Here is an 11,756-nt window from a genome sequence, read left to right on the forward strand (position 1 = left end):
AGGGAATAGGGAGCCGATAAGATTGATGACTGTATACTCCCATTCCATGGGATCGAACAACAGAATTGTATGTGAATGGATATATTGGATTGTCTAAGATATGGCAAAACCCCCCACAAAAATAAACTATTATAGGGGAAAAAATAAGGGTTCCTGGGGGAGAGGGGATAAGGGGGAGCTGATATCAAGGAGTTCAAGAAAAAGAAAATGTGAAACTGATTGTGGTAGCAATTGTACAATACTGCTTGATGTGACTGAACTATGGATTGTTAGGATATCTGTAAGAGTGCTTAATAAAATGATTAAAATTTTTTTTAAAGTATAGGATTAAGTAATTACATGGCAAGTGCAGTGATGGGTGGATACATGGGGTAATGTGAGAGAATGCTGAAGGGGAATCCAGTTTCAAGGGCAGATGCCTTAGAAACCAGTTAGAATAAACTTCTGAGGACCAGTACCATCGCCGATTGTGGGGCAGGCTGGTGTTTGGAGGATTCCATTCGAGGTGGGCGTTTAAACTGTCATCTCAGTGAGGAGGAGCAGGAGGGGTTAGGTGTTGGTTCCCTCTGGCAGCAACTGTAGGAACAACAGAGGGAAACACTGGCGCCACCCTCACAATCCCTTCAACTTGGTGCCCTTGTGCAGGCACTGGGTCAGTCCATCCCTTTTCAGGATCTTGTTAGTTTCCCATCAGTCAGGTGTCCCCTTAGTTGCATGAACTTCAGTAAACCACTCCTTTCTTCTGTGCCACCTTGCAGGTGAATTTCAGATCAGTTAAGATTTTATCAGTTGCTTGATGTTACTCAAATAGTTCATTTGGGCCAGTGAAGTCCCCCGTGGCTATTGTCTTGCCAACGTTCTGTTCTGTTCATGCAGCCTGTAGACTACCTACCTGGCCACCTGCTATTCCTTCCTTTCTCTCCTGAGGCTTCTCCGTGCATTCTTTATTGTCCCCAATATGTAGGGTTGTGAATTTTCATCAAGAATGCTTTCTTGACTTGGTTCTATTTTTAGTTAATAAGTGATTGAACTTTTGCTAAACGCTTCCATTACATCATTTTAAACTAAGAATTTTTGGATATGTTTTTTAAACTACCACGCCCTCAAAATACTGGTTTCTTATTCTAAGTTGTATAGTCACTCGACGTTTCTCCTAGCAACAGTGTTGCCACAGTTCACTACTGAAGGCGACGAAAGAGGAAAGGATGGGATGCGTGCTCTCACGCTGGCGGTCCCTGTGAGGACAGCAGAGTTGATGGAGCACCTAGTCATGTTGGTTCGTGTGCCCTTGACCAACAGTTGATGTGTGTCCCCAGATCAGCGGCATCAGTGTCACCTGGGGAGTGTCAGAGAGGCAAATTCTGGGCCCCATCTCAGACCTACAGAATCAGACACTGTGGGGAAGGGCCCATCAATTTGTGTTTTAGCTTCTTCTCCAGATTATTCCTGATTCCGCTGTTTAAGTCCTTCTGCGTGGTAGTGTTTCTTCTAGTGTCTTCCTGGCACACTTAGATAAAAATCATTTTGGATTTTATTATAATTCCTAAAGGTGAGGCCCAGGAAAACTGTCTTTTGAACTAGTTTCCCAGGAGATCCTTGTGTACGACAGGGCTTCAAAAATTCATTGGAAAACTAGAATAGAAAAAGACCTGAAGCAGGAGTGGAGAGTCCCATGCACCAGGAGAGAAGAGCCAGCAGTGACGTTTGTCTACGATCCCTCTGTAGTAGCCAGGAGAAGAAGATCAGTGCTGAGACTCGGAGAGTGGTGGCCCCCTAATGAGTAAGGCTAGGTGCCTTAGAACAGGAGGCTGAGTGGGGTATCCTTTGGGCATTTATCCAAGTTGAAGGAGCTTTGTAATTCTTGCTTGAGCAGGATAGAGGCCAAATGATCCCGAGCCACTCTGAGGATCTGAGAGAGATGGGCTTACTGGCATGACTGAGAAGAGGTGCTCAGGACCAAAGATCCATATCCTTAATATTTTCTGATCCTGCCATGCAGCCTGTTAAGTTCAGTAATAAGCCCTGTGATTGTGATTGCTTTGTTGCCATTGCCACAGAGGAACCCAGCAGAGAAGTGGAATGTCTGGGAGAGATGGTTGGTGTCAGAGTTGGGGGAAGGAAGTTACCGGGTGAAGGCAGGTCTGACCACTGCCTTGTGGGATTGAGCCTTGGGCTGGTGTAGAGTTGGATTTTCCTCCCCCCTTAGCTGGAGGTCAGACATGTTCCCCTCCCTCCCCTGCCATTTTCTCAGCTGCCCACCCAGGTGCTTTCTTTTCAACAACTGTTGTGCTTGGAGATTCAGCAGAAGTGGTTTATGGGTGTTACACTTTTCCACAGACTCAAAGGTTGAAGTTTTATTCTATAATTTCCTAAGAGTTGATATTTTGAAAAAATCAATTTTTTATTTCTTTATTAAGAACATTCACGTGATACTTGCCCACCCCCTCCCTTTTTTGCCTTCAATGTGAGTGCTTCGTGATGAGTGCAGTTTGGTACCATTACCTTGACTTTTGCTCACGTGCAGCGCTGTACCCGCTATTGCTTTTGAACTTAGTGCACATACCAAGAAGAAACCAGTACATTGCATCCTAGTATCATTTTGTGTACCTTTAAAATAGGACACTATTCTGGCCTCAGTTGTTTTCACATTCCACATGCCCAGGACGATGGTGAGACTTCATCCCACACACTGTGGACACGTTGTCAGGAGAGACCAGTCCCTGGAGAAGGACATCACGCGTGGTAAAGGGAAGGAGCAGCAAAAGGGAGGAAGGCCCTCCAGGAGATGGAGTGATGCAGGGGCTACAACAATGGGCTCAGCCCAGGAATAACTGTGAGGATGGCACAGGATCAGGCCGCGTTCTGTTCTGTGGTGTGTAGGGTCACTGTGTATTGGAACCAACTTTATAGCATCTAACAATGACAACACCATTATCACCACCAGAAACACTATCACCACCACCACCACCACCACCAGAAACACTACCACCACCACCAGCAGCTTTCTTTGGGTACTTGGCATCCTTATTAGGACTTCTTAATCCTGCTGTCAGGTAAGCACCAGACCTGAGGTTCAGACTCAGGAGAAAGTTGAGATTATCGATGCCCATAAAGACTTAAAGCTTCAGAAACCCCATAATAGAGCCACGGTGAGTCGGAATTGACTTAGGAACAGTGGTTTTGGTTTGTAAGGTTGAGAGTTTTTCTACAAACCATTTGAAAGTTGCTTTTACAAGAACAATTTATAGATGAAAACACTGCTGAGCATGTGAGGCAGTCATTCCTTTGATAAATATTTACTAAGTGATTGTTTCGTGCTTGCCCGGGGCTAAGCCCTGCCAGTCATTGAAAGAGTTTTCCAACTTCGACTTATTTTGGGACATTTAGACATTTCGTTTATGACCATTTCCTGAAAACTTGCTTTAAAGTGGCTGTTTTCGTTCTTCATCTGTCCCAGTTTGTTAGTGCAGGCTGTTTTAAGAGAATGGAAACACTCAATGGAGGGTGTTGTAGGTTGTAGGTTGAACAATTTTGTGACTTCAAAAATTACTGAATTGTGCTATTTAAACTGAAGAATTATATGGGATATGATTATATTTCCATCTTTTTGTTTTTAGTTGCTTTTAAATTGGCTTGAACCCAGGTGACTTTAAGGTACATAAGAACAAATTGTTCATAGTACTTTGCCACTTTCAAGATTTTTGATGTAGTTGAGCTCAGTAAAATGAACCTAAAAATAAAATGTCTAAAAATATTAGCATGTGATTTCTGATAATAGTAGTTTCCCAACCTAATTTACTCACTTCGTGTTTGTCAGAGACCATTAAGCAGTCTAAGAAATAGACCGCAATGAGACACCTGAGTCTCTACCCTTTAGTATTTCTTGGTGCCTTTGTGCATAAAGGAGCTCCGGTGGCTTAGTGGATGCACATTGGGCTATTCATCTTAAGCTCAGCAGTTCAATACCAGCTGCTCCGCTGGAGAAAGGGGGGTTTCCTACTTTTGAATTACAGACTGGGAAATGCACAGGGGCAGTTCTACCCAGTCCTATCGGGTCACTGTGAATTGCATCGGTTCGATAGTCATGAGCTTGGTTTGGTTTGTTTGTGCACATTAATTACTCTTAATGTCCCCTACCCCCGCCTTTGTTCGGTTTCCTGTGAGGAAATGGTTTGGGGCTGCATCTAACCTCCTCCAGCTTCAGAAGGGAGGAGCATCCAACTCCCTCCCCAAGGCCGGCCCCCCCCAAGGCTGAAGCCCTTCTCTATCACTGAACCCTGCACTCTACTGCTCTGCCGAGGGGGACACTCCTGATCCAGGGGTTGTCAGCAATACTCAGAACTCACAATGTTCAGGATCATGGGGTTTACTATCGGTTACAAAATACTAAGGATACTGTTCTGTTGTCCATTCAAACCACTTCTGAGTCAGGCTAGCGGCGTGTCTGTCTCTGCCCCGTGGACCCTCAGCCACCGGGTCCGGTAGCTTCTGCCTCTGTGGGCAGTCTGCCCACTGCTCTGCCTCGCTCCTCTGCTCTGTCTCATGGTCTCCGTCTAGCTACAGGTTCCCACCGATTCAGACAGGGTTGTCCTGTAGCTCATCTTTCAGGATGGTTTCAGGAATTTCTGTTCCTGTCTTTGAGATACCTAATTCTTCAATCCAGAGAAATGGCTAAACTGAGCATTCCCCACTATTAGTGTTTCACGTACCCTTTTTGCAAGGTCCCGTCACTCAGTTAGTGGGAGTTACAAAGAGCATATGTAAGCTAAAATTTTCACTTCACCACAATATGTAATTAATATGGATAATTGGGGGCAATGAATTGATGGCGGATTTTCCCTCTATAAAGTTCTTTCTGCCTAATGTGATATCACCAAAATAATTTTCTTATTAATGCCGACTGAGTGATTACTTTACAAACTAGGAACATTGCTGTGAATTTTGAGGGATGGGCGGAATCTAGAAAATTGGCCAGCATAAATCCTTGATATCTGAATCGTGTACAACAGCCCGTAGCAGTTCTTTTTTTATTTGTCAGAATGTGATCTGGATAAATGATGTAAGGGATGTGAAACTCTTGTAACACTCTTAAAGGAGAACACATTTGAAGTGTTTTATTATAAATGCTGTTACTAAAATCTGAAATTGAATATGAGTGTGGTGTTGAAAGGCGCTCTCTAATATTTTCATTATAGGAAATAAAGTCTTTGGTTTCTCTTTTCGGCGGTCAGTTCACCAGCAGTCAGGAAACGTATGGAAAGGTAAGTTATATACATATCTTTATTATATCCTATGTAGTATATTTATAAACAAAAGCTTGACATTGGAAGAGAAGAACTGTACATCTTCATTTATGTTTGGTGAGGTTATTTTGTGTCTGTTTCCAGAGGTAATTGAATAAAAAGGATATTTTGAAAAATGATAATTTTGGAACCTAATTTAGATTTACTTTCAGAATTTATTCATTTCATCAGTTAACACTTTTAAGTTAGATAGTTGTACCTTAATTTATGTCTGTGTCCTTTCACTGAAAAAGAAGTCGTTTTCTATTGGTGAGAATATGTAGAATCAGAGTTCATCACAAAGGAAGCTGAAACTTGGGCTTTCACAGGGAATAATTTTAAGCTTTGAATTGGGAATCATTGCAGTTGTGCACTTGCGAGCTTTCTTTGTTACCCACTTCTGAGAGTGCTGGGTCTCTCTCTGCACGGGAGTTGTAAGAATTCCGCTGCCTTCTCTCTACGCCCCGTCATCCACGGCAGCCTTGTCTCCGCTGGGCCCTTGTTGTGCCCGCTCTCCATGCTCCGTGAGCGTGGGAGACTAAAAGAGGCCTGAGCTGGTAGAATCAGGGCTGCAGAATGGACAGGCAAGGTTCCCAGTGAAATTCTCACAGGGGAGCCCTCGCTACCCTAGCAGAATAAGCGGGTACATTGTCATGATGCAAGAAAACAAAACAAATCAATGGGTGCCAATTTCTTGGCTTTTTCCTCATCGATGCAGTTTTCACTTTTCTTACCATTTTTCCTAATAAGACCTTCTGATGATTGTGTCCTTTGAAAAACATTTATCAAGCTTACCTCTTTGGGGATCTCCAAACTGGCTTTTATAACCTCTGAACTGACTTCTTGGACTCGAATTTATCTGGCCTGGCAGAGCCCCTTGGAAGCTGCTTTTTTTTTTCTTTCTGAGTTGTTCTATCAGGACCAAGACAAATGTATTACTGAGAGAGCGGGTCTGCAGCCATCCACTGGTCACGGCGACATGCAAACACAGTGTTTGCCACACGCTGTGCACGAAGGGCCTGGACCCTCCTGGCAACACTTTGCTTTCCCTTGTGCTCTGCCCCCTCAGTTGTCACCCTCCTTAACGTGGCCGGAGTTCTGGTGTTGTCCTTGATAGGATTCATAAAGGCACTAGCTGCTGCACAGCTTTTATCACTTAATTGGCTATGAAAAAGTTTCCAGTGACTAATTGTACCATCATTATCCAATGGTTTTTCATTTCAGTCAGGTGGCTTTAAAATTTTTCCTAGTAAGAAAAATACTAGAGTGAGGCCGTTTTCCTGCTTTGATTATTTTTGCTCCCAGGTAGAGTAAACGTCAGAAGAAGAAAGAATAGATGTGACAGGGAGAATTTTTTGCGAGAGCACAGTGAGCTTATATTGAAAGTCCCCGTGGAGTGAACTTGAATTCCTGAGTGGTTTTCACTGAAGGGTAGAGGGGGAGGCTAGAGGAGAGAGTGGGTCGGATTGGATGAGGGTGATGGACTGAAGTCGGCTTTCTGGGTTTGCTGTGTTCCAGCAGGGGCTTATTTGAATGGGGCTTAAAAGTGCTCTGAATCTTTGGTGCTAAGATGGGACGAGGGAAATTCCCTCGAGGTACTTGGAGCTTTTTTGCCATCTCAGAGCAGTGCTTCCCAAAGTGAGTGAGAATCTCCACTGGGGTGATGCAAACACAGAGACCTACACTTTATCCTGGGCTATGGGCTGCAAGAGTTGAGTTTCCCGTGGGGCACAGGGTGCCCCCGCCCCTTGGAAAAGGGGCAGTAGGCTAAATAAGCTTGGGAACCACTGCTTAGAGGAAATTATACAGTGAAAAAATTACTGATATTAAAAATATCTTCCATGAATTTCTGTCAGAATTATTCCAGAAGGGCCCTCCTTCACCTCTCGGGTGGCTACAAGGAGCTGGGAAAAGAAGGCTCATGTAGCTACAAAGAAATGGGTTCCTTAGAAGTCAACAATAGAATAAATGCCTGTGTCATAAGGAATGATTAACAACAATAGAAAATAAAAATTCTAGAGTTTATATTTTGGAGCATAAAAGGTATTCTTTTAGTCAATCAACTTTAATATTAGGGCAAATTAATCTTAAATTTAAGTAAGTTTTCGTTTAATTCACTGATATCTTCATCTAGTTTGACGTCATTCGTTGCCACTGGGTTGACGCATGGAGACCCTCGGGTCGTTTGTGGAAGCGTTCTTGCGTTGGGCCCCTATAACGTTGTAGGTCGTCTGCCTCTTTGACTTCTTCGTGTTGGAGACACTGTAATATGGCCAGCCCTGTGTGTTCTTACATGAAATAGGAGCCGCTCGCTTTTGATGTCTTGACTAAAAGTCCGCGAGGCCACATAACCACTTCGGACGAAATTGCATGTTGTTGTTTTTCCTTTCAGTCTCCGTTTTGGATTCTTAGCATTCCCTCGGAAGAGATTGCCAGAAACTTAATGAAACGGACAGTGTGTGCCAAGTAAGAGAGACTGGTAACGTTCACCACGCGCCAAATGACTCCTGTGACCTTGTGCTAACTTGTCCCCAGGGAGAGGGGTGGGCTGGTGGTGAGGGGGTGCCGGCCCTGGTGGCTCAATGTAGGCTGCAGTTACACGCTTTTACCACTGGGAGGCGGTGGGGGAACAGGAGTGTCATCCCGCTGAAACAGGGCGAGGTGTTGGAAACACTTGCCTTAGAATAATTTTCTGAGACTTCCACATTAAGCCGGAATATAGTACGAAACATAAATGCGGTGTTATGAATAGGGTAGATGCCACTTTTAATTATGTCTAAAGTATTGGAAATAAAAAAAAGGTTTCTCTTGTACTTAGACCGACCGTAGTTGCTGTCAAAGTTGCCTGGACTCGGTGACCTCACAGACACTCAGGGTGGCCCTGCCTGTGCTCGCCGGGTCTTTTGTTGCTGATATTTCCCGATCCAGCTCACCACGTCGGCCGTCCACTCCCTAAACACGGTGTCGTTTAGCCAGCGGCCCTCCTGGGGCCAGAGTAAGGGAGTTGGATGGTGTTCTGTTTCGACCCACGATGTTTTTATCAGCTAGTTTGTCCCCAACTACATTGCCCAGCGGCCCTCCGTGTCTGTCTAGTCTGGAGGCCCCACCGTGGTGCCAGCTGGCATTTGATACATCAGCGGCACACTTCCAGCACCATGGCAACATGTAGGCTACCAGATGTGGGTGGTCCCTGTACTTGCAATTATATTAATATCCACCCTGTCCTTTTTTGTTATTTGCTTTTCAGGGTTTTCCCGACTCAGAGTCTTCCCTGCCCAGGGTTATGCTTGGATTGCCAGTTTTCTCCTCTCAGTTTTGCCTCCAGAAATCTCTCTTCTCCCTTACAATTTAAGCTGGATGATGGCAATCAGATTTGTTTCTGTTCTGTTTCAGTGCCCAGAAGAGTTCTTGGCATAAAGTAGTCTGTAATAGATATTTGTTTTGTGAGTGAATGAATGAGGAAGCTTATCATTTTCAAACACTGAGACTCAGAACAAGAACTGCATGCATAGGACTACGTAGTTTGCCCAGCCATAGTTTGCCCAGCCGAGGGATCTTTACATGGTTGCTAAGTAAGGGTGTAGTGGTTCCTTTCCATGTGGGAGCCCTGAGTTCCATCCTCAGCCGATCCACCTCCTGAGGGCGTACAAGGTATGTTCCTCTGATTCGAGACATTTCAGTGGAGCTGCCAGACAAACACAGACTAAAGAAAGGCTTGCGAATCTACATCTGCAAATTAGCGGGTGAAAACCCAACGGATGTCAATAATTGGTGTTTTTTATCTCAATAATTTAATCTAACCAATAATGGGGTGACATAGGGCCACGCAAGGTTTTGTTCCTGTTGTTCATGGAGTGGATTGCAGCTAATAAACTAAATAAGAGTAGTATTACCTTTGGGGCCCTCACTCTGAATTTAGTAGGAAGGAAAGAAGGGATTCGTTTTCAAATGATAATAATTATGTTCTATGCACAGCATTAGTTACAATTATGTAATACCGCTTGAATTTAGATCAACAAAACTGCAGATACAGAGATCGAATTCTATTGCAACCAGCTCTCAAACTCAATGCCGACTCAGAGCAGCCCTGCAGGACGGGGTGGAACTGCCCCTGTAGTTGTTGAGACTGCCACTCTGCGCTTGTCTATCTTCCATGGAATGGCTGGTGCTTTTGAACTGGTGACCTTAAAGATTGCAGCCCAATGTGGAACCTCTATGCCGCCAACTCTTTAAGAGCTGTTTAATCTGATGGAATAAGATTTTACTTGTAATTGCTTAAATGCTCTCCCTGAATGATGAACGCTAGAAAGGTTTTCTAGTACGTTGTGTTTTTTTAATAGTTTTGATAGCAAGTATTAGTAAGTGTTACTAAATAGTAGCTAAATTTTAATACTATCATCTTTATCTGGTTCTTTTATATACAGAGAGAAAACATGGGTAAAAATTGAATTTCATGCAGACTTTTACCAGTTTCACTAAAGTAACTTAAATAATTTTATTATATCATTTGTTCTAATAAAGAACTATAATAGTAAAATATTCCAAACCAACAACAACAAGAAGAACAACAATAAAACCCTGAAGTTCAGCTCCTATATGTGGTTTGGAACGGACCTGTATTTGCTTCCAGGATTTCTCTCGTATAGCTTCCCACTGATGCTTTCTAATGGTTTTCAGGGACTGGACATAAAGAACTAGTGAAACAACGCGTTCTACTGTGTAAACACATTTCTTCTTGGGTTAGTTCTGACCGTTTCTTCCCTAGGTCTATATTTGAACTATGGGGCCATGGAAAATCTCGGGAGGAGCTGTACACTTCTCTGAAAAAGTACCCCATGGAAAAGATGGTGCGTAAAGCAATATGGTTTTAAATCAGGGTGCCTGCTGATGCTGTGGACTTTCTAAGCTTCAAAAATTATCTGCTTTTATTTTAGGTTCCCTATCTACAAGCAGACTCTACATACAAGATACAGATTCATACCTTCAATAAAACTTTGACACAAGAAGAGAAAGTCCACCGCATAGATGTAAGTGAACGCACAGGATTCCTCCAGTCTGGGCGCCATTGCTGGACCATACGCACTGATGTCTGCGAAGCCCTTAGCTGTGTCACGCTTTACGCCGAGTACGTTTCATGGCTTAGCTTGCTTAGTGTTGACTCCAGGCTCGCAAGGTCGGGCGGTATGATCAGAAATGCGGCATTTTCCCTTTTACATTCTAGTAGGACATTTGAATTTTCTTTTGTTTCTTCCTACCTGCCCCACAGGCGCTTGAGTTTCTGCCATTTGAAGGAAAAGTGAATTTAAAGAAGCCACAGCATATATTCTTCATTTTGGAGGACTATGGTTTGGACCCAAACCGCATCCCCGAGAGTCCACATAATATTTATTTTGGTAGATGGGTAAGCCAGGCTTCTTTCTATCTCCATTTGTGGCTCACTTTCAAAGCGAAACCCAACTTGTTTCTCTAAAAGCGAAATTTGACTCCTCAATGGTGGAGCTTTAAAGTAGCTGAAGAGTCAGAAGTACGGTGCTGATGACAGTCGATGGGGAGTAAGTGGCTGCGGTTTTGTGTTCCTTTGACAGCCGTCTCGAAGAAGGTTGGGAGGCTTGTTAGATCTAGAACCGCAGAAGGAGCGATGAACCCAGAAACATGAAGACAAAGCTTACTAGGAAATCAGACTTTTTTTTAAAGTGAGAAAAGGTAGGGTTCTGTGATGGCTGAGAAATCTCACTTGTATAACAATCCAGGCTAAGTTTTCTGGACGACAGAATTACTGCAGAGCCTTCTGCCTCCTCCCTGGAGGCCTTCAGGGGTCAATGCTAACTGTAGCTTACATCACAGAATCTTGTCACTTAGGATAGGCCAAAGTTATTTACCACCAAGACCTGGAATAATTGTGTTTGAATCCAACTCAGACTTGAGACCCCTGTAAACAGACACATCAAGAAAGTCCATGACTACTACCTCAGTCACAGCTCCTGAGAGGGACAAGTTTGAACATTAGAAAGTGGTAAGAGGGGTCTCATCAAGAAATTGACATGGTGAAGATGATCTTACACCTTTTCTGAAGCTTTATGCTAATTTTGAAAATACTTCTGATCTAGATTGCAGACGGACAGAGGGAACTTATCGAGTCATATAGTGTCAAAAAGAGGCACTACATTGGAAATACAAGTATGGATGCTGGCTTATCATTTATCATGGCCAATCATGGAAAAGTAAAAGAGAATGATATTGTCTTCGATCCATTTGTTGGAACAGGTATTTCTATATTTATATTTAACCACTAGTGTTGCAGCGATGCTACTTGTTTGCCGTGATTATACTGCTGTAAGATTAAATGGCCCGAAGAATCTCCTAGAGTCCATTCAGTGGAGGATAATGGACAGCCATGTCCACCTGGGATAGCAAGTAGCTAACAGTTTTGCACTTGGAAAAAGCATGCTGATGGATCCCTCCCCCTCCCCCCCC

The 11,756-nt window shown here is 43.6% G+C and overlaps 1 protein-coding gene across 5 annotated transcripts in view; it reads left to right on the forward strand.

Annotated features, from left to right (window-relative positions):
* The window catches only part of TRMT11 (tRNA methyltransferase 11 homolog), a 56,139-nt gene that overhangs the window by 1,290 nt on the left and 43,093 nt on the right, over positions 1–11,756 (forward strand). For 3 of the 5 annotated variants that reach the window (XM_045294687.1, XM_045294690.1, XM_045294689.1), the window contains exons 2-7: positions 5,196–5,261; positions 7,675–7,748; positions 10,048–10,129; positions 10,217–10,309; positions 10,549–10,683; positions 11,390–11,546. In XM_045294687.1, the coding sequence (XP_045150622.1) occupies positions 5,196–5,261; positions 7,675–7,748; positions 10,048–10,129; positions 10,217–10,309; positions 10,549–10,683; positions 11,390–11,546 (607 nt within the window). The other 2 variants (XM_045294688.1, XM_045294691.1) reach the window with 2 other exon arrangements.

Source organism: Echinops telfairi, unplaced genomic scaffold (genome assembly GCF_000313985.2).
Source record: "Echinops telfairi isolate 266 unplaced genomic scaffold, ASM31398v2 ScPeMD7_3533;HRSCAF=4204_0, whole genome shotgun sequence".
Taxonomy (NCBI): domain Eukaryota; kingdom Metazoa; phylum Chordata; class Mammalia; order Afrosoricida; family Tenrecidae; genus Echinops; species Echinops telfairi.